This window comes from Heterocephalus glaber, unplaced genomic scaffold (genome assembly GCF_053883595.1).
Source record: "Heterocephalus glaber isolate CG9 unplaced genomic scaffold, H.glaber_assembly_v1.0 deba00001481, whole genome shotgun sequence".
In the NCBI taxonomy this organism is placed as follows: Eukaryota; Metazoa; Chordata; class Mammalia; order Rodentia; family Bathyergidae; genus Heterocephalus; species Heterocephalus glaber.
The window spans coordinates 43,109,930-43,134,083 of record NW_028258317.1 but is presented as its reverse complement, the minus strand read 5'-3'; the positions used below and the strand labels follow the sequence as shown (position 1 = coordinate 43,134,083).

The 24,154-nt window shown below is 37.3% G+C and overlaps 1 protein-coding gene across 25 annotated transcripts in view; it reads right to left on the bottom strand.

The window, feature by feature from the left end:
* Window positions 1-24,154, bottom strand: part of Ptprd (protein tyrosine phosphatase receptor type D) — a 403,506-nt gene that overhangs the window by 75,875 nt on the left and 303,477 nt on the right. For all 25 annotated transcript variants that reach the window (XM_087183457.1, XM_021252829.2, XM_087183441.1 and 22 more), the window contains one exon: window positions 2,887-3,010. In XM_087183457.1, coding sequence (XP_087039583.1) covers window positions 2,887-3,010 — 124 coding nt within the window. The remainder of the gene's footprint in view (window positions 1-2,886; window positions 3,011-24,154) is intronic.

The window sequence follows — 24,154 nt, the reverse complement described above, 5'->3', positions numbered from 1 at the left end:
CAGCATAAGTAAAATGACCCTGATTTGGAAACATGTCAAGAAGTGAAGTATCACTATTGTCTAGAAGCTCAATTAGCACTTTGGTGTCCATAAACAATTCCTGATCCTTTTTATTTTCCCCATTGTCATCTTCACAAAGGAAATAGGGTAAAAGTTTACTCTAATAATCAAAGATAAAGACAACATGAATCACTGTGGCCATTTCTAGGTTTTTTCTCTAATGCCTGCCAGATTACTCTGCAAAGTAATATGAAGAGTGTCTAACTCCAGCAGGAGAATTACAATACACCAAAATTAAAACCTTCAACCAAAGTCACTTAAATTAGCGACACAGGTGGACCCAAAGGCAAGGACATTTGAAATTGTACTGAAAGGGACTTAACACGGAATATGCTAAAACACTCTGGCCTGTGTTACAAAAGCTGCCTATGCAGAGGCTCCTGGGTGAGTGGGTGTTGGGTTCCCCTTGCTGGTTTTCTCTGCACAGTGACACAGATGTCCACAGCTGCCTTACACACCTGGTTAGGAATCCATCTAAAGTCAAATCCTGTTCATGGCTGTAAGCTAGATTAAACCTCTCTGTATAGCCCATGAACTTCCATTAAATGCTTCTAACCTTTTGCATAACACTTAAAATTAAAAAGGATTTGGTCTTTAGGTCAGTTCTAGATTTAGAGTGTATTGTAGGCACAGAGGTATAAAAATGAGGTTTTAGCTTGATTCAAGTGCTTTTGCTTCTATATTGTTAAAATAGCACACAAATAAAATGAGGACGCTTCCAACTATCATAATAAAGGTATGAGGAGGTCATTTTTTTGTCCTTCAATATACTTTATTGTTCAGATGTTGAAAATAACAAGTTAAGGGCCGGGGATTAAGCTCAGTGGTTTTGCCGCCTGCTGGGCAAGCACAAGGACCTGAGTTTGATCCCTGGTACCAAAAAAAGAAAAAAGAAAATAGTGACACAGTGGCAAAAGTACAGTGATACCTTGGTTCACAAATTTAATTTGTTCTGCAATTTTGGAAGAGACGGTGACATTTGTGTCTGTGTGGGAAAGATGGATGTGCTTGTGTTTGTTGCCTGATGCAGAGTTTGTAAACAAAAAGAAAATTCTGCGGAACACTTGTTTGTGAACCAAACTGTGTGAAAACAAAAGGGTTTGTCAACCAAAGTACCCCGGTATGAGAAAGTGGTAGTATTGAATGATATAGATTTGAGTGAAGTAACACTATACTATAGCAAAGGTAGACTGACGAGTTCTTCAAGCAAGATTATGCCAAATACATTCTCATTTTACATTCATTTATTTTATTTTTATAAATTGTCTTACTTTGCTAATAAGAATAGGATTTCTCTTCTTTTATTACTTTGATTCATTACTTATTTAGAACCTTGATTCAAGAAACTGTTATTCTTTTACATGTTAAAATTGAAAATATAGAGATAAACTATAAAGCCTATATTTTAACCAGCCATGTATATTAATAACAATTTCTAAATAAGACTTGAAAAGAAATTACCTAACACTATCCTGTCTCAATGAACATTGGTGAAATCTGATGAAAGTAGGTTACCTTTCGAATACCTAGTATTTTTGGTCACCTAAAATGGATCATAACATTGTTCATCATCAAAAGTAAATTGACTGTGAGGATTTTACTAAGTATATCTAAACCATACAATATCATTTTGAGGTTAGGGGGCTGCAGGTATGAGCTTGCTCAAATGGTAAGATAGTTTTTGTTCTCCCAAATCTGGAAAGCAATATATTTCTGCCTTTGGTGCTTGCTAGGAAAGCTTTTAAGGAGTGTTCCAAATTTTGAATTAATTTTGGACACTACTGAAGGCAGACAAAAGTTGGTTAGACAGATAAAGTGATGGGCAGCCTAGAATTTGGAGGCAGAAAAAGGGAAATGTACTTGAACAATTACAGATAAAAAATGTTTGAACTATGAGGTCCTAAAAAGAGTTGGATTTGAAGCTAGCTTTATTTAATGTTTTATGAAACATCTGCAAGAGGGTGAAGAGTGATAATTCAAGTATGAAAAGCCTTGACACCACTGAGGAGGAACACGGTATGCGAGAGCCAGTAGCCTGAGCTGGCTGTTCTTCTACAGGGAAGGATTTAAGTGATGCTGTAAACTATGTTCTGAAGACTTTTCAATCCAGTGTGTTACTACAGCTTGAAAAACTAACAAAATGTGGAGTGCTAGAGATGACTCCTAGATGTTTTAATATGGCATATGAAAAGGATTTATTATTGGAAGGAGGTAAGTAGAAGCTATCTTCCTCACGCATCCTTCAGAGAAGTTAGTTGTGTCTGAGAGTAACCCTCATGAGTGAATCCTTCCATCTAGAATATACTCTTTGCTACAACTGTGAGACAGAATGCTGAGCAGTCCACAAATCAGGTACATGGGACATTTCCAATTTGCTTAATTTACATTAATCACCATAGCATCAATCCTAACCTTCAGACTCTTCCCAGTAGATATTCAAATTTACTTACAAAGAAATAATCCCCTCCCCACTTTTTAAGTGGTTATGTTTATGCACCCCTTCTGACAATCACCAGTTCATGCACAACCATCAACAACCATCCATAAATGGGGTAATGCCAATCTGCTTTCCACCTAAGTGCACCAGGCACATAATCTAGTCTTCCAGCTAAGCAATGAGTTAACGAGGAACGCTCCTGTCCCACAGTTCCAACAATACTATGCTGCTGCATACAGTGGATTTGTGTGAGAAAGAAAAAGTGAGAATAAACTATACTTGACTCTTAGGTACCTAGTTTCATAAATGGTTAATAACCTAGGGAAAGGTATAGTCTCATATAAGCACTTCTAGCCAGGAAAGTGAGAATAATGCCTTCATTTCCTTACCTTCTATTGCTGATAGGAGAACTCGAGAATGATCATATGCAATTACATTTGCATATCTATTCTTTGGTTTGTTTACTTCCAAGTTTGAATGTTCCCATGTGAACTGCTGGCCAGGGTCAATTGACTTTAAAAGAAAAACAGCACACACAAAATCAATACTGAGTAACACAGAATTATAGGCATTTATCACAGAAACAAACATGATTTAAAAAGAAAATTCTGAGGCCACACTCCATCAACGTGATCAAGCTGTGAAGCTGAACACTAATACAAACAGCACAGCACAAAATGATTAATCATAGGAAGAAACAGTGAGAGTCACCAACATTAATTCCAATGGAAAAAGAATCAATAGAGATATTCTGTTAATATTGAAAAGGCATGTTTTTAGTTTTATTCTTTCATTTCCCTCTCTGTTGCTATCGTTTGCAAGTTTTTGTGGTTCAGTATTCCTTCTGGTTATGTGAACATTATTTTATTTTGATTACTCTTCCTACTGGTTCCTTTCTAGACCTCAGCTCAGACTGCAGGTTGAGTGGTTTCCCGGCAGTTGCATGGGGTAGAGGCTATGCTGTTTCTTCACCTACATGCTCACAATTGATGACAATTTAAGGCTTTGTCTCTTCATAACACGTAATGGCCAATATCACAGGCAGCTGTACAATTCAGCTAATAATAACAGCCAGAAAAATAAGTTAGTAAATCAAGTAATTATGGTACTCAGAATATTAATTTATAATCCATGGCAGATAGAGTCATATATTTTCCATTCATTATTGTGTTATCATTAAATTTATTAAGTTTGCTTTTTATTCATTATTGTAGCCTTAGTTTTTCTTAACTAATGTTTCTTTGATATCTTAGAGTTCAATTAAAATTACTGAATAATGTAAAATATTGCAGATATAAAATATACATTTTTATAGTTGAGTTAAACTGTTGTTTCAAGATCTTGTTCAGCATTGATTTTAAAACTATAGGCATCTTGTTAATTTCCAGCAATGCCACAGCAATCAAAACACCTTTTCTTTCATCATAGGATTCTGACACCTTCTAAAGATTTTTAATTTCACGGTACATGAGAACATGAGCTGAATAATTCTATAACATCATCTTAAATGTTCAAAATGAAAATTTCAATAATAATAATAAAATAAGCACAGGTACATGTAAAACTTTTTTGAAACTTAACAGAATGTTTAGCGTTTATTTTTGAGGTAGGATATTTTACATGCTTCTATGTGTTTATGTAGAAGTTGAAAGTAAGATATACAAAAACAGCTGTCATATGTATGTAAAGATTCATACATTCTGTTAAAAGGCATGGAGTTTGGCACAACAATAAAACTCACAGATACAAAGAGTGAAGTCCATTAATAGTCTTGAATAGCTTCCAAACATAGTTTTCAGCAATATATATATATATAGTGTAGCCTTTAATTAGTGCAGCCTTTAATATAGTGTAGCCTTTAATTCACAAAGGAATATAAACCTTTTTTCATCTTAGCCTGTGTTAATTCCATACTTATAAAAGACTCAATCATTGAGTAGAACTCAGTACAATGAACATCCATTACTTTACAGTCTATAGAAGAATGTTCTTAAGGACTTTCAAGTTTGTTCTAGGGAAATGTATCATCTCCCCTCCAAAACATAATCCTCTCCAAGTATTCCATGATCTAAAGGAACTGAAGGAAGAATTCAGTTGTCTGGGAGGAAACATTCAAGTCGACCTTGAACCTTGTTCACATAGAACAGTTCCACTCAGTGACTACCTTAAAATATAGCTCAAATTGCTCCCCAGTCCATTGATTGACATTCCCTAAATCCAGACCTTCAGCATCTATTGTCTAACTGAAATCCCTCCTCTGATCTATCACTCCCATCCACTCTTTGCACTCTGCCAAAGTTGTTTTCTGAAGGGCAGGGGTGTGTTAGGTTCCTATTTAAGAACTTCTCCTGGCTCTGGGTGGGCTTACAGCTTGAAGTCTACATTCCTTAGCAATAGCCTTACCTATGCAGCTTTGGCCACCTTTGCATCTGCACTGTACCTGGCTTTGTAAATGGTTCAACAATTTTTTCTAAATGAATGGAATTGGTGAATAAATGTGTTTGACAAAAGTTCATGAAGAGAAATCACAGAGTATTTTTTCTATATGACACAGAAGTTAGAGAACTATGGAACTGCAATGTGCAATGTATCAAAATTTTAATACTTAATATACATTATCAGATATCATAATCCTGAGATAACTGTCACTGCTATTTCACTTTACACTGATGAATATTAGTGAATATGCAGGCCTCTTACATATTATTCAAGTATTCCAGGAAGCTACTAAGCTTGCGGACATCCAGGGCTTTCAGTAGAAGACATTACTACCTCTTACTGCTTCGCTTTACTCAGACCAATATCACTCACAGGTGAATAAACTGGCATGCATTTCATTCTAATAATGAAACTGTATCTATCAACTCAAAAACATTGTTAATCATGTCAATCCCTACTCCTGCTACACATGCTTAGGGCTCTGCATGATTTGTTAGATAACAACATTGAGGAATTTACCCATACTGAGTTTACCCACACCGAGAGCAGAAAGTACAGAAGGATAACTACCAAAAGGAGGTGAGGTAGACTAATAGTTTTTACAGTCTGAAAGAAAAAATCTCACTGAGGAAGTTTCCATTATCCCTCATAATAAGCCAAAGATACCAAGTGATAATGGGGAATGAGCTGTGTGCCATGTATGCCAACATGCTTAGTCTTAGAGTGTGGTACTGAAAAAAATACAAGTAACAGGATAATTACAAAAACAGCTGCCAAGTTATCTTTACATGCGGTATCATTTCATTTTCATAAATGTTGAGGTTGATATTTTTTTCCAATTGCGAAATTGAAGTCAAGAAAGGAAATTCAAGTAAAGAAATTCAATATATCTTACTCTAGGTCTTCCCAGGGACATGCACTGTGCTTCTTAGTGGTTATATGGCTAAACTCACACAGCTTGAGTCAGAAAGCTACCCACAAACTCGGGTCTGTTTGAGTCCAAAGCTCAGCTGATAATTACCAGCTAGTAATCAATAGGCCATCGTGCTGCAGAACTGTCCAGGGAACCAACCAGTGTGAATGCAGAAGTCCAATCCATGAAACACACCTAAACACGACTAGCCTTTATCTGGCCAGTCCAAATAATCCTTCTCCCCAACTTATTGTCCTGTGTCATTCTGGGACAATTACATAAGAAACCACATTTTAAAAATGAGTTTGGCTTCACATGGACGATAAAACAGATGGGATGCAGCTTACATTTATACTTGTTTTACCCAGATCAAACAAACATTGATTAAATAATTCTGACTTGTCTGTGTGCAGCATAACACTCATCCATCTGTATCTATCTGTCTGACTGAACGTTTAACAATACACAGCATAAGCCATTATTTCTGGAGCTTGTCAGGATGCTGAGAGCAGAAAGTACAGAAGAATAACTACCAAAAGGAGGTGAAGTAGACTAACAGGTTTTACAGTTTGAAAGAAAAAAAATCTCACTGAGGAAAAGTTTCCATTATTCCTTGTAGTAAGCCAAAGATACCAAGGACGAATGACTCTAATCCTCAAAACTTGCTTTTTAGGCTTTTCTTAGAGCTCGTAATGATACAGTCTCCGTTCTATGGTTTGCTCTGCTGCTGTCTCTGAAGGACAAATGAAATAACCGACATGGATGGATAAAGAGCAGTGTACACCTTGAGTAGATAGGGAAGTTCATTCACTTCAACCTCTTCTTTTTGTCTGTTTTTCCTCCCTGACCAGGCATCTTCCTACTACCAGATTAATCTTAAGCCACCCCGACTTTACCCACAACAAGTTGAAATAAGCATATTTTGCTGAATGGACATACTGAATTCCTTTTTGGGGGCCTGCTGCTGGTGTTCTGTCTGCTGAGGCTCTCAGTTCTTTCTATTCATCCTCCTGGCTCTAATAGACAACACTCAGTGTAACAACCTAAACTTCCCAGCCCTCAACCCAGAGTACCACCTTCCTGAGTTGGCTGCTGTCTCCCTTGAGGAGAATTTTGCAAGTTGGAAACAAAGCAAGGCAAATTTATTCAACCACAAGTTCACTTCTAATAAACTCTATGAAATTAGTACATTACACTGTCACAGAATTCAGGCATGGGATTCGCAAACAAGAATGTTTTATCATATTACATTTGTTTCTCAAGCCAATCAAAAAATAGATCCTGAATGGATCCTACATGTACAAAACCACCCAGATGCCAGTCGTTTTACTTCCCTGTTTGCACGTTTGGCACCGAGCTGCCCTCCCCACTATAGCTTCAGAGCAGCTCATTCTAGCCCATCAGATCTTCCACTTCCTGGCTTTACCCTTCCCATTTGAAAAAAGTGACCCCCAAGAAGGGAAATCTTCCTTGTGAGTGATTTTTAAATGTTTGTAAATTTCTGGGTTTTTTTTTAATGAGAGTATTTTTCTATTACATAATAATTACTGTCATCTTGGGGACTTAGTAAATATAGAAAGTCTCAATTGGATGTTTCCTAACACTAAATATTTACTAGGTCTTGAATTTGATTGTCTGGAAGTAGTGATTTTTTTAATCAATTAGGACTTTGTTTTAAGATAGGTAAGAGGAAAAATAAGCTACATATATCAGGTAGGTTTACAAATTTTTACTGTATTCTTGATTTAAAAGCCAGATTTAAAACATATTTATATGCGATAGTTATAACTAATACTTAGCGTTTACTTTGAGCTTTACATCCATTAACTCATTTTACCTTAAAAAAACTCTTAAAAGTAATTATCATTGTTCTATGGGTGAAGAAAATGAGGTACACAGAAGTTAACTCTTTTGCAGTCAAGAACAGTTGGGTAGAGAAGCCAGGTTTGGGGCCTGGGTATTCTGGTTCCCAAGTCTAAAGGCACAGCCACCATGCTATTCTTCCTCTCTACTTAAGCTGGAGAAGGTTCTTGATTCTTTCAAGCTTGCCTTTCAGTTATTCTCTTAAAACAAAATACAAGGAAGGCTTGAAACAAAACTCTGCATAGTCCTGCTAATCTGTATTTATAATTCTAAACACCGACTAAGAGCAATCATAAATTTACACATCAGATTACAGTCACAGTAGAAGTACATCCCAATATGAATGTGACCTTTGTTGATAAAGCTGACATTGTCATCTTAGAGCAAAGTCCTTCACTGGTTCTACAAAATTCAACCTCCTAACCCAAAGACTATGCACCACATAGGCAAAACACCACGTAATAATATTTGTTGTTTCATTCTCCCTTGGCTCCATAAAGAGAAAAACCTCAAAATATCCCTTCAGAAACTCATCAAAGAAAAACCACAAAATAAAGTCAGATTCATCCTGTTTTGGTGTGTTTTTAGAACAACTAACACAAATTTAATTATATAGAAGGGTTAGAGCAACTACAAGCCAGACAATGGGTCAGATTACCCTTTTCATAGGGATTCGTATGAACTCTCACTGACCCTGACCACCAGAGACATTTATCTTTCCACATAACTCCCCACCAGTTGGCTCATCTGGTGCTTACTTGGTGTGGTTTTCCCTGAAACAGTTGCAAGTCCTTTCTGAGGTTTAGAAGAGCAGTCAGCCATCGAATAACCATTTCTACACTGAGGCCTTTTTTATTTCCATTCATCCATATTCTGTGTCTGTCTGTCTCTCTGCTTGAAATGACTTATGCTTGTATAGCTGGGAAGGGCTTTATTTTGTACAATTAGCAAAGGCCTGCAATTGACATAATGAGTACTTTCTTTAAAGCAGAGGGCATGTGTTCAGTGAATCCAACGTTATAAACGGGAACACGAGAGAAAGGTGGAAAGTCTAGGGATGAGGAATGTCTCAAACGACCGTTCCATAAAACCAGAGTGTATGAAGGTGTGGCTGAAAACTACAGCAAATATTTAAATTAAAAAATCATTAGAGCAAAAGTCAAATTGTCACTAATTCTAATCAAAATACCCTCCCCAGCTTCAAAAGCAGATATCTCATCATTCTTGTCACTTTCCGAAGCACTTCTGGAAGTCCTTTCCCATGAGTGTTTTAGTGGCACTGTCCTGGTTGCCTTGATGTCCCTAATTAATAAAAAGGTTTCCATTTTATGGCCATATTGACTTTGAGGAAGAGCCGCAAGTCACCATGAAGATCTGGTGGTTAAGGTGGATGAGGGCACACCTTAACTTTATTACAAACCTGCCTGGGGTGGCACTTGGCAGCAGCATTCACCACATTTCTGATCATACTTTTAAAGACATTTATGAAAGACTATTTCCAGAACAGCTTCAGAAAGTGGCAAGAATGATGGGATACATGTGTTTGAAGTGAGGACAATGTGTCTTTTGTAGCAATAAACACATTTAATGTAAACATTCACCATGTATTTTGATCACACCTCATAAATAGATTCAAAAGAAAAGTGAACTGATGAATAGCTTAACATAACTATGGTCTGACTTATATCACAACAGTATTTAAAAAGGAAACCAGTGAAGTCAACAGATGCACTGACTTTTGCAAGTGATCACATTAATTCTTCTTTATAAAATGTAAAAACTTCTAGTCTAATAAGCACACTTTTCTCCTTTTTCTCACCTTGCATTCCACAGATAGATATATTTTAGTATTTCAGTATTGCCATGCCTGCCATTTAACAAAAAGTTTCTTGGTTGAATCTCTGATGCCTCTCTCACATTTAGATGTCAATGTGAGAGGGAAAAATACAGATGATTTTCAAAACTGAAATATGAATAAACTTTCATTATTCAATCAATGCCTTTCAAATCTTATTTGATGGCTCAGAAAAGCAAAAATTCTACACCCCAAATGAAATGAGAAAAAGTGATGCTTCCTTCTCAACTGTGACAGAATAAAGAAAATTCCAAATAATCACCAAAAATCTTCCTACCTCATTTCATCACCGAGTGTATGTAGTGCAACTATCTCATTGAAACACGTGAGTTTCCACAAGAGCTGTCTGTGCACAAAATGTGCACCAGGAACCCCTTGCTGCTCTTCCTCAGAGAGGCAATGATATTCCCCACCAAGCACAGGATTCCAAGGAAAGACAACACACAGACGGATCATTACTACTTGCACCCATGGTGTTAGGAGTATACGCAATCTAAAGTGTCATGGATATTATTTTCTTTCCTGCATATGATAAGCAAACTAGAAAGGCTAGAACAAAGTGCTACAGTCTAGAATTTTAGAATTTAATTTTTTTCCAAACTAAAAGATTACTTTCAAAAATTATTTAAAATATATATTGGCTTAACATTGTAAAATTAAAGACTATTCCAGATAAATACTATTTAAATACATATGTGTGTGTGTGTATATACACACACACACACACACACACACACACACACACACCTTTTTGAAAAACTGGGAATCATTTGAGAATATTGCCACAGGGGTTATGATTTATTTGATGTTATACCTTAAGTATTTAGCATACAGTGAATTTTAAAATATACTTGTAGGATGAGTGAGTGAAATATATTACAGGTAAAGCACAGTGTGCAATGAATTTTACTTTACAAACTGAGAAATAGTTAAGTAAGATTCCCCTCTGAGGTATAATGATAAAGTAAACACACATTGGAATATACCCCTGATGAGTAAAATCATTTTTGATAAACTGAATGTTTTCTAGCACACACTTGGCTACAACTCGATTTACTAAAACCACTCCTAACTTTGACATATTTGAAATTCACTTTAAGCTAACACCTGTAACAGTTTTTCATGCCATGACTTTCAACTTCTGCACATTTCCTGCTCACTGTTCAGATGAATCACAGTCGCTATCTGCCAGGTGGCAGTTCTGTATAGACCATATTATACATTTTTCTGCATAGCATCATGTGCTTAGACAATTAATTGATCAGTTTAGTATACAGCAGATTTAAAAAAAAATTAACAATTGTGCTTTGTGGGTCTCAAGGTCAAAATGTTGGGAACTCTGGGAAGAATGAAAAGTTTCTGATCAGATGGAAGAATACCCCAGAACCAAGCTCTGGTAGCGATTTGGTTTCAGTCAGAAAGCCCTTATAACCCACCTTATATCTGCTATCCCAGTATAATTTATTAAAAGGACTCTAGGGCAGGGGATTTAGCTCAGTGGTTTCGCCGCCTGCTACGCAAGCGCAAGGACCCGAGTTTGATCCCCGGTACAAAAAAAAAAAAAAAAAAAAGACTCTCACTCTTGAGTGTACCAGTTTGAGCAGCAAATTATATTAAAAAAATAAAGAGAATTGCTACACTAAAACATTGACTATTGCCACTTAACAACACTGAGATATAACACTGGGCTATCAAGGCCAAAAATGAGAAGGTGCAGGCTAGACTCAGTGACTCCCCCTTAGTCTGTGGGGCTACACAGAAGAAAGAAAACAGAAGAGACCAGAGTGCATGCCTTTTAACACACATTAATCCTGCTCTCCAATAAATCAGCAATTTAGCCTACTGAGATTCCCATTTTATTCTTCTTTAAGACAGGGTGGTGTGGTGGGAGGAATGAGGTGGAGAACAGCTGGTTGGGTATGTGTTCATTCGTGGAGCAAAGAAGGCAGTTAATGAATTTTTTATACATTGATAATTCATTTGATAGACATACTCTTTCATCTTTTGTGTCTGGTACAATGTACTATAGAATTTAACACCATGATTGAAAGATTAGGTATAATTATATCTTCATTTTTTTCTTTTCTTCTAGTGCTCTGGAAATGGAAGTATAGACGTGTTCTATTGATAGAATATTAAACAATTCAGTTATTATACATCTTCAGATATAACACGTTCTCATTATTAGAACACATATTACTATAGGTCTTAAAAATCTACCTGTATAGCTATGTCTAAGGAAATGCTGAGAACGGAAATCACAGACACAGAACGAGAAGCACCAGGGGGATCGGGAGCATGAGCGCGGGGCCTCCCCAGAGGATGCCAGGGCTCCCTCCTCACAGCTCAGGACAGGCCGTCGTGATCACGTGACCCGGAGAGACCAGATCCATTCTGAGGATCGGGTTCAGAAGGAAAGTGACACCATCAAGGTGTTGTTCTGGTCTGGGGGCCAGGCTCAGGGTCACTTTGCCTTCCCCATCTGTCTACCATCCATCCAGTGTGCACTTTCTTCAAAACCTGAGCTATTCCACTACACATCCATTTCTGGAGGCTACACTGCAGAAACAAGACACAAGACTGCCTCAAAGTTTGGGAAGTGAAAAACAAGTCTTTTGCCAGGATAAATGTACCGTCAGCCATTCTAGCTTAATTTACAATAGTGTCCATCAATTGATGAATGGACAAAGCAAATGTGCTATTCATACACAATGGAGTACTATTCTGCCTTAAAGAAGGATAAACTTGGGTCATTTGAAGGAAATGGATACACCTTGAAATAATGTTAGGTGAAATAAATCAGACACACAAGCTTAAATATTGCATGATTCCTCCTATATGAAAAACCCACAATATAAATAAAGGCAAAATAAAAGATAGGTAATAAAAAGTAGGGAGAAACATCTTTCTCAAATAGGGAAGGGATCCAAAGGTGGGAGGAAGGGATGAAAAAGGAATTAATAAGTGTTATGTACATGTATCAACTCCCCATGAGGAATGTAATCATTAAGTACTGCAAACATGTACTAATAAAAAATAAAAACCAAAAAGGAAAAAAAAATAATAAAAGAACAACAAAAAACCGTAGAAATAGCTTTAATATATTACAATATGAGATTCATTAAATGGCTTACAGTATCATAAAATGTGAAACTAATGAAATTTCTATGCATCTACTGACATGGAGAGATACATACTTTTTTTTCTATTCAGTTAAAAATATCACAGAACAGCCGGGGATTTAGCTCAGTGGTTCCACCACCTGCCTTGCAAGCACAAGGACCCGAGTTCGATCCCTGGTACCAAAAAAAAAAAAAAAAAAAAAAAAAAATCACAGGAACAATACTTTGTTTAAAACATATACACATACACACCCTGTTGCAAAATGGGTACAAACATACCTGCATGCACATATATGTGCCGAGAATGCTGCCCGCCAGTATTAGAGCTTATGTTGAGGTTGTAGGAGTCCAGAACAATTTTAACCATTTTCCTCATGTTTATACCTGTGCTCATTGCTTTTTTCAATGTATGAACACTGTGCTAGGTTATAAGGAGAAGATAACCGAGTCTCAGAACATTTTTCACAACTGCGCATCTGATTTCCTTTTGTCATGACTACAGGGCCCAGTGTTCTATACAGTATTTTGTTAAAATCCACTGCAAGTTTTTCACCTGGCTTTATGATCTATGGAGGCAACGTTCAGCATAAACTTATGACCAAGAATGAAAAGTGAAAAGCCAATACAAGAGGAGATCACCTCCCACCACAGTCTTCACAGAAGGGTACCGAGGAGGAGGCAGTTTAAACCACTACAGCGTGCTTATCTGGCTGATGATGATATCGATGAGAAATATCATTATCCACCAAATTCCATTTAAGTCTTCAAGAGATGGAGATATTTTCTCCATATTACAGATAAAGACATTCAGGCTAGGAGAAGATAGTTTCCATGGTAGTCCTTGAAGCAGGAGAGCTGGGATGTGAATCCGGGGAGGTTGGACTTTGAAATCTGAGCTCTTAACCACTCTAATAGATGCACATAAATTATAAGTTTACTATCACAAAGTTTCATTCTTTATGTTAAGACTGTGCACAGTAATAGGTTAAAACTCCAGATGTGTCTATCAGTTTTGGCTTAATCATACATTCATGCTACAGTAGTTTTCATTTCCAAAATTTTATGGTAATGAAAGAGAATTTGTAGCATTCTATACAGAACTCTGAGAGTGAAATCTTAAGTATAAAATTTACCCTATATAATTAACAATAAAAGGACATATGATTTCAGTTTTCCCCTAATTTCTACTCAGCCAGCAGTGCTTCTCTCTCCCCTCTATGCCACAAATTCTGCAGGAAAAGACATAAAGCTGATGCATGTTCATTGCTTGGAATTGAAGAGGTTTAATGGAGAAAAGGGTAGAACGGCATTAGCAGGAGGTACTGAGAATTGTAAGGGACTTGTACTTATAAATATCAAGCTTTCAATAACAGATTTAATGACTTCTAATAGTTTAGTGGATAGCACTTTAATAGGATTTCTAGTAGAAAGTTTTTCTTCAATAAATCCATCTTTAACAAAGAACTGGACTGCTTCACTATGTAACCACAGGTTACTGCATCCTAAGACAAAGGTATTATGACAGTTGTCATCCTGTATTACTATCCATGTCTCAAGTATTGTCAACTATTGTGAGAGGTGGCTACATGTTTAAAATGTAGGCTACCAGTGAAAGAGGCATATTTATACTAAGGGAATGCAGAGGTGTTAAAATACAACAGAAAGTTAACAATTGTAATGTTTATGTGTGCAAAGAAAAAAGGAGGAAGAGCAACTGCAATCTACACATTAGTATGTGACCTTTGAAACTTTGAAAATTAGCTGGAGTGGCCTTTGAAATGGCTTTCTAAATTTTTTGAGTGATTCATTTTTGAATGCCTATAGCACTGTTCCTACATTTGGGTCACGCTTGTTTTACGTTGTCTTGTTTTCCATATTTTTATTTCTTTCCAAGTCAGGGACCAGCATGCTGCGTTCCTTGGGGTGTACATCACCTCAGTATTAATACTGAAGTGGTTATAATCAGTCCTAATGATTCCTCCTAAATTCCAACCTTTGGCTGTGTTTTCTGTCTGTATCTGAGGTTCTCAATTCTGACTTCTACACACAGGAATACTTCTTGCCTGGAAAGCACTTTATCTTTCCTAAACTTTTTCTAAATCTTTCTTTGCTTTTAAGGTTCAGCTCAAATTCCACTCTTCCTAATTTACTCTCACCAGAGATCTTTTCCAAGCATTTCCACTGGTGCCCACCACCATACATTAGAACAGTGAGGGTGAATCTTTTAGGGCTTTCAATACCAACAGCACGCTGTGGCACGCATGCCACCTCTGTATTACAGTGCATACTATCCATTTGGCTATTAGCTACACTGAGCTAGCACTTCTTTCTTTAAAAAATTGTTTAAGTTATTATAATTTATCTTTTTATTTCCTCAACTCTATTATAATTTCTTGAACAAAAATATAGCTGACTATATTTTCTTTGCAATCTGTACAATGGTTAACCCAGTTTAAGTGCATATAAAATATATGTAAAATCAATTTAATATAATCTTAACAATTTCAGATTTTTGTCCCAATTTCTATGCAAGTCTTTAGAAATTGTGAAACTCATTTCTTTTGTATGTACACTTTGTACAACTTGATCTTAAAGTGCAGACAAAGATTATGATTCTGAGTATAACAGACTGCTAAAGTCTTCAGATTATCTTCCCTATCAATATTGATAGCTATAAATTCATCAACTGTAATCTTTGGTGTTTTTTTTTTTGGTACCGGGGATCGAACTCTGGACCTTGAGCTTGCAAGGCAGGTGGCAGAACCACAGAGCTAAATCTCCGGCCCCATCAACTGTAATCTTATATTAACAGTACTACTGAAAATAACTCATTGGCTAAGCTACAGTCCATTAAATTTGTATAAATACTAGAAGATTAAAATACTTCTCCAATCCAATGTTGGAATATTTGAGTAGACATAAACTACCTAGGAGTAAATTGTGGGTAATGGTACTGTAAAAATGACCCACTTTCTCAAAATCAAATATATTGTTAATCACACTGCCCAGTAAAAGTAAACAGAATTTTATTGTGTGAAAAGAATATATTTGACTTCATTTAAAATACCTATCATTTTTAAGAATAATTATTAGGTGACAGAATCTGCTCTTATTGCACAAAACCTTAGTTACTCCAATTTGAAGATGTGCTTTTGATAGTTTAACGGGCTAGTAAATAAAACACAAAGAGTCTATAAGCAACTTTTAAATAGTAACAGTCCATAAATGAACAAACGTAAAGGGCATGCTCTAAAAGATTGACTTTTTTCTAATACAGATATTAAAATATAAGTGGAATATTTTAATCAATGATTTCCAATAAGGAAAGAACATAAAAAGATCTGCTTGATGCTTTAGCATCCCATATTTCTTTCTGGAAGCATAGAGTTTATACAGCTCAGGGAATTTTGGTTGAAATTATAACACACAATACTGTGCTTGTTAGCTGGTCCCATGGCTTACAGAACCATTAAGAAGCTCTGCCAGGAAGATACAATAAAGAACAAATGTTGCTCCTTAACCTTATTTTATATGCATTCAAGTAACAGAATATGAGAAAGAGAAATGAATTTTCTTTAAGATGGGTTCAAAATCCTAGGACTTTAAAGGATCTATTTTTCCTTTCAAGAAATTAGCAAATAGACACCTTGAAGAATACATTTTTGATAGTTGTTGCCATTCTAACTGCACCAGCCTACTGGATTTCTAAATCCCTGAGTTTATGAACATCAGAAAAAAAAAACCCATCACTCCACACGTGGTAGATAATAAGGAATATAAGCAAAAGTCCAAGTCCCATTACATTGAAGTAAAACTCACAGTGATATTATATTGGAATCTTAAGAAAATCTAGGTTTTGTGGTTTTGGATTAAAGTTTGGCAATAAAACTGAATCTTTAGACTATGAATTCAAGGACAAAGATCATACATTATTCATCTTTGCAGGCCCAGATTCTAGCAATGTACCTGGCACACAGTAAAAACTCAGTAAATATCTTTTGCATGAGATGACGTGAATATAAAGCAGGAAAAGGACAAAGAACATCAACAAGGAAGGTATTAATGTTCCTAAAATTCATTTCAGAGGTAGCCAATATTTTGAAAAAGATCTGCCATGCTCTCAGAGATATTTAGGAGAAATGAGCAGCTTTATTTCAAAGAGTTCATTTGTTTATTCTCTAAAGAAAATTATAATCCTTGCTCTGTGGCATTACAGTTGGTTGCTGTGGGAATGATTACAGATCAAAAAGAAAACCATTATATTCTTTTACAAGTCCAAATGACTATCAACAGCAAATGAAATTTTAAAGAAATAAAGATGTTCTCTCATGGAAATATTTTAATGATCAAACTATAAGGAGAGAAATACTGAAGCTTCTAGTCTTTGTGAAACTTGCTGGTGGATTCATTGATTTAGGAAAAGATGATTCTCCCCATCACCAGAGTTGGCTTGCGACATGAATTCTCCAGGTCCTTTGTCTTTCCAAACATTGAGGCAGTAGCAAAAGTGAGCTCAGTAGTCAGCATTCTCCAGCTGCTTGATTTCAGGCAGGGCCAGGGGTTCCCTGACTATATAGAGAATCGTGGACAGGCAGCTTGACCTCTTGCACTGTCCTGACAATATGTCAACCAAAGGAAGTCACCAAGGAAAAATGGATTCTCCATGCAGAGAGAGAACTCATACCCAGCAGTTACTGCTGCTATTCCCATCTCCAGGGGATGCTGCTGCAGCAACCACTGTGGTCAGGGTTGCAATCCGACAAGGCATCTATACTCATGACTGGATAGTGATAACTGCCTTGATGTCTCAAAATTATACTCAGGAAGAGTGAGATGGAAAGAGCAGAACAGGTTCCTGCGTCATTTTTTCCTGCAATCGTTCTGCTAGTAACATTATGCTAGTAACAGGGATACTTGGATCAATAAGATGCACTCCCCACACCCAAGAAAGTACGGATTCCAGTGGAACCAACATAAAACCAAGTAAAGCAATGAAGCTTTTGCATCGCTTTGCACTCTTTCCAGTGAACAGAGAACAAATCACACCTGTTACAGGCACAGTGACAGGCACTGTATCACTCTCCTCTTGGCCTACTAGCCAAGCCTGCAGGCAGGGTCTGCCTCAGACTGACACAGTATTTCCAAACAACCCAAAAGTGGCATTGATTTCCTCTCTCGGGTATTTAAAAGCAATAAAAAATATAAAAATTCATCATGGGTAAGGGGGAAAAGCCCAATGGTTCTCTCGATTCTTTATGATATACCTATTTAATAGTCAAATATAAAGTGTGTCCACTTAAGTTTTTACTTTAAAAGAATGAATTTTAAATGTGAAAAATTCAATAATCAAATGATACAGAAAGGCATAAAATATGACACAAATTTATTTTTTGGTCTAAAATTATTTTTTCCCATTAATAAAAATTACCTGTTTTATTACAACCCTTGATGGTACCTAAATTTCAAGTATAGTTTATAACTTCAGTTCTCACAGAAAGCCAAATCTTTATTGTTTCCTGTTGGCATGACTTTAAGATGTACTATGTTTTCCCCCAGAAAACCTTTTTCTTTATTCATATAGAAAGTCTACACAGAAAACACTGTCTCTTACACAGTAGTAGGCGTAAACTTGCTGAGTGACTTCAGCCACATCACTTAATGACCCTGAAAATATCTTTTCTCCAGTAAAACAACAGAGGTGGATTGGATTCAAGGATTTTAAAGATCCTGGAATGTAGCTCCACCGTGAAACTATGACACTGGATTCAAACTTAAGGAATTTTAAGAAGGATTTTTCTTTTCTTTTTTTAAATATAGAATTCCTGAGCTATGACAACACGGATCAATGTAGAAGGAACAGCCAGGAAAACGAAAAGGAAATCAATGCCCAGTTGCACAGCAACATTCACCCTCTCCAAAACCTAGGCTGAAAATTTTTATTCTCCTTGTGTCTTGAAAGATAACAAGGTCAGTTAATTATGGGGGGTGGGTAGAGACTAAATTCTCCTACCTTCCCTAATGCACCATCCTAAATGCTCCTAATACTGAAGGAGGCAGCTTTCACTGTTCATTAGCTGTACTAATTACCCTTTCTCTATCACTGCAGGTGCTCTGCACTCTGGAGTTACCAACCACCCACAGAGCAGAGGGGACCTCAGCACCCAGAGCCAGGGGACACAACACATAGCCACAGCGGGAAACGGGCACCAGAATCTGACCTTTATCATAGTCATATGAACGTATTTCAGAGTGGGAGAGAAACTCCACAAAGGTCCCCTAGTCTAAGCGCCTAGCTGGTATTTGAGCTTCTGCCCTGTATCTAGTTGATGAAGCTATATGCCACTTGACATGCTGCTCACTTTAGCAAAATAAAAGCTTGCTAAAGCAAACAAAATAATAACAAAAAGCCCTCGGGCTAATGGAGATAAACTTAAGCAGGCAATGAGTCTGTGTGCTCCTGCCATCCTGAAATATGGCACAAGGCAGATTGAACAGTTACAGTTTCTATCTTTGCAAATCATTGAGCAACTCTGAGATGACATTAAATTGTAGAAACATAAAGGAGGATTTTTCATAGATGAAACAATGTCTTGAAAATCTGAAAGGTGTTACTTTATGTCATTTGTGTTATTTTAATAGATTTATGCAGCTTATTTGTTGTAGGAACAAATTTCCTTTCATCTTCCGGGCTTATCTAAGTGAACTAGAATTTGACTGTGATCAGAGAGAAGGGGATCTTGCCAGTATATGGCTTCACACTTAATCTTTAGAATTAGTGGAGTAGGTAGCCTCTGGTCTACAGTTAAAATGCCATGGTGAGAAACAAGTCAACACTAACCCTCTGCTCTGAGAGTTAAGACCGGGTCTTTCTTTGTGCCTTCAACTTCCTTCAAATATCTGCGTCTTCCTCCTGTATACTTTCCTAGTATACAGTCAAGATCAGAAGTCAGATGTATTTACTATTGGTTAACGGAAGGAGGTTGGTGGGTTGTTGATTTGGAGCCCAACTAATAGAATCTAGTTTTCTGTTTGATAAGGTTCAAATGGAGAATGGGGTGTTAGCTGTAACTTTTTAGCTATGAATCGTAAACTTTTCCCCATCCTCACACTTGCTAATTCATTCTCTCTTCCTCCTGCCCTTCCTCCTACTCTGCCACCCCCTCTCTGTCTCCCTCTCTTATTCCTAGAGATTGAACCTGGGGCTTTACACCTGCTATGCCAGCCCTAAACTTACTAATTCTTAAAAGGAAATAAACAAGGGGACTAAGATGGAGGCTGGGAATAAAGATTCTTACTCAAAACAAAATAATTTCAGCTCTAAAATGTTCACCATCACTTCTCTATACCATGAAGATGCGAACAGTGCCCACATGGAAAAACTGAACGAGTTAACACATAAGACATATTTTGAAGTGCTACATTTGCTGTCTTTTTTATCCTTGGAAAGCACGATGTGTACTGTGAAGCTCTGTAGGTATTATCATGATATTAAAATGCTATGTAGTTTAATACCAAAGAAGAAGAAACGAAAAAAAACATATTCCTAAAACTGGCAAGAAAAGAAAGAAGAGGGTTCAGGAAGAGGAACCTGACTCGTGCAGGGATCACAGCCCGTTCTGCAGCACTCAATGCCACATCACGGTCCTGCTGGTTTGAGATGGGTTAAAGAGGAGATCATACCCTCTCATAGTTAGGGGCTGGTTCTTTCTGTACTTCCTGGGAGACAGCTGAAGCTTGCAGGACAGAGCTTATTTCTCGGGTCACTTTTGGTTCTCCAGTAAGTCAGTCAAACAGTGAAAGCATTCAAACTGCTCATCTTATAAACAAAGAAGCCAAGATCAGGGGAATTCAATAATGTGTCCAGGGGCATTAACATTCATAGCAGAGAAACCGCAAGAGTTTCTACTTATCAATTAAACTGAGTTCTTTTCTACATCTTTCCCTGGACTTTTTACCAGAGATCCAACTCCCAGGAATGACATTATATAGAAAATAGGAAAAAAATTCAGCAACCTCCATAATCATGCTCCATCTTTGTCACCTGCTACCTCTTCCTACTTGCTTCCACAGTATACCTTCTGGGAAAACAAGAAGAGGGTATCACAGAAGGAAAAGTATTTTATGAAAAGAAATCAATGTTATTAAATGATGAACAAGTAGGTCATGAGTGTTGAGGTCTATGAGAACAAGAGGCATTTCCACACCAGGTACAGAGAGCAAGAGGCAAGGTGCCCAACGTATTCATCTCCATCACAAACTCATGGTTACACATTAATCATCTCATTTTAAACAAGGGAGCACCAAAACAAAGTGAAATAAGCAGCTCAGGTTTAAGTCACACAGCTACGGAATGGTTGAGTCAAAACAGGGACCATGGTTTCCCTGATTTCAAAGCCCCTTTCAGCATGTGCTATCGAGCCCTAAGTGTACCTTTACCACTATGGCCCTAAAATTCTAGCTTCATTTTAAAATCAAAGTAAAGTTCAAAACCCAGTGTCTTTTTCACTTCTTGCTATAATTGTCTTTTGCAGTGGAAAGCTTCCTTTGGAACTACATACACTTCAGGATTGTTTCCTGGGGACTCTGGGGCCCATGTGGGAGCAGGTGGAGAGACATCTGGACAGTGTATAGCAGCGGTCAAAAGCCCATTAGGAATGGGGAACCTCCACAAGTCATGGTCTGAGAAACAGAAAACTAGGGTCGTGTGAGACTTCCCCCAAGATGACTAGGTCTCTGGCAGGGAAAGGAAAAAAGGAAAAGAAAGAAAAGAAGCTCAAGTGTGAAAGACAGAAGTTTAGTATTGTCAGGGAAAAAAAGTCTGAGGTATTTTTTTGTTTGTTTGTTTAAAGTGGGTGAGGGGCCGGAGATTTAGCTCAGTGGTTCTGCCGCCTGCCTCACAAGTGGAAGGACCCAAGTTCGACTCCCGGTACAAAAAAAAAAAAAAAAAGAACAATAAAGTGGGTGAAAGAACAAACATTCAAAAAGTCTCAATAGAAACAATTTTGAAACTTGAGAAATTGGTTGCACGTTGAGTTCCAATAACTACAGAAGTTCAGCAAGAATAAAAGACTATAAATACACAGACAAATGTGATTTTGGATGCAATGTTACTTCTAAGGTGAGCGGCTGCTGCTTCTTTGTGTCCTCCTAGATTTGTTTACAAGTTGCAGAGCAGCAGCCAGCTGGAAAGGGACTCTCTGTACCTTTATATCTTACTTGGTGAGGTTGGCCCTTCACTGTGGAATAAAGAAAGCATCTTCTCAGATTGCCAATGGGCAGCCCCATCTTCACTGTAAAAGCTGTGCTGGGAGTTTAATCAGTAGGTACTTTGGAGTTAAGTCTGAGGGGTCTGCATTCAAATGCATTTGCTTCTGAATGGTCTAAAGATAATAACAGGCTATTTTCTGGGGGGAAAAGCCTGAGAATCAGGCCTCACTGCAGATAGATGAGGTGGGATGCGGACTGAGAAGAGTGGCTCTTTTAATAGAAAGACACTCTTTGTTCTGTTTGCTCCTGTAGTTGGTATGAGCAATTTTGATGACAACAAAGAGTTTCTCTGAACTGTAAACTTAGCTAGAAATTGATCCAGACACACACTTTGGTTAATCATCCGCTGTGTGCCCAGTGGAAAGCTTGTTGCCACATGGCCAAGAGCATACAGAGCAGCCAGGGCATCTCACAGGAGAGGGGCCCCAACACAGCCTGGCACCCAAAAGGAACAAAGGCCGAACAGGAAGTGCTAACCATGTTGGTTTAAATGAGAAAAGCTTTTCTCTTTCATTATTATTATTATTGTTTATTTATTTATTTTTACTGGTTTCAGCAAACCCCTAGGGCTTTGGCCAGTGATAAAAAGATTTCATGGTTTCATTAATTCTAAGAAATACATTTTTCCTGACATTGTGACATCTCTGAAATTGATGTGTACCATCAAATTAATGACAAATTAGAATCATATCAGCAGTGTTTTTCCTTAGTAGTACATATAATTACTGGGCAACTTAAAACTGATGCTATCTACATTTGATGAAATAAGTAACAGCTACTATTGACTGCTTATTTCAGGGACTCTGATAAACATTTATATGTATTTATTTTTAATGACTGTATAAAGTTAAGTACTATGATTACTTCCTTTGTAAAGATGAACAAGCTAAAATACCAAGAGGCTCAGATATTTGTTTAGGGTGACAAGCTTGAACCAGGTTTGAATTGCGGTTCTCTGACTCAAGAATGTGGGACTTAGCCACTCTGCCATTCTGTCCGCACTTTTGGCTCATTGAGTAGAAGGCCCTGAGAGGGAGCCAAAAGGATTCAGACCCAATGCAAGAGGCAGAAAAACTACTGTGTTCTTTTTTTGGTACCGGGGGTAAACTCCAGTCCTTGTGCTTGTGAGGCAGGCGGCAGAACCACTGAGCTAAATCCCCCGCCCTAAAAACTATTATGTTCTTATGGAAGTGGTTAGTGACTCTTCACCCCACCTCCCTACCTCCAAGGCTAGAATAGCAGCAGATTCTGATTGAAAATACTCAACTTGGTTTACCCAGGCCAAGTATGAAAAGGCTGTTACTGCTCTTTATTTCATGAAATCCTTCCTTCATTCTATTACATAAACTACCATAATTGTTCAAAATTCAAAACAAAACAAAAATCTCTTATGGCTCATATGTCAAAACATCTTAAAAATGGAAGCCTTCCCTGGTCTATTCTGCTTTTCAAATTCACATAAAAGATTAAAACAGATCTCTGTTACCTACTACTTTGTCTTTTAGGAAAACAGAAGAGACCAGAAAAACCCCAGTGCATTCAAAGCCTGGCCCAAAACAAAAAAACCCTCCAAAATCAAAACAAACAAGTAAAAAATACGAGTGTGTGTACTGCTTAGTTTCTCACTAGTGACTGTATAAGGCTCTACAGTATGTTCGCCCTCATGAGTTTAGGTATAAAGTATAAACCAAATGAAAGCAGATATGGCAAGTGGCTCTGCATTATGAACGTTCAGGGGGCGCCGGGGATTTAGATCAGTGGTTCTGCCGCCTGCCTTGTAAGCGCAAGGTCCTGACTTCGATCCCCGGTACCAAAAAAAAAAAAGAAGGAAAAAAAAAAAACACATGAATGCTCAGAGGTTTACAAAATGCTTACTAATGATGTCTTTGTGCCTGTAATGCACTTTGACACACATTGTCACTTATACCAGGAGCCATTTCCTGGGGAAAACAGAAATTTTTTTCTTTTGTGGTCACTGTTTTGATGACAGACAATTTTTGTTTCTTTTGTAGAGAAAACAATGTATAGCATCGGGAATGGACAGAGAAAAGAAATAAAGAGAAATGCTACAAAGAGAAAAGAAGCGCTTCCTTAGAAGCACAAGAAAATCAGAGTTCTTCCAGGGATAGTCATGCATGCACACTGGTAACTACCATGACATTTTCACTGACATCTTCGGTAAAGTAGTTTTGATACAG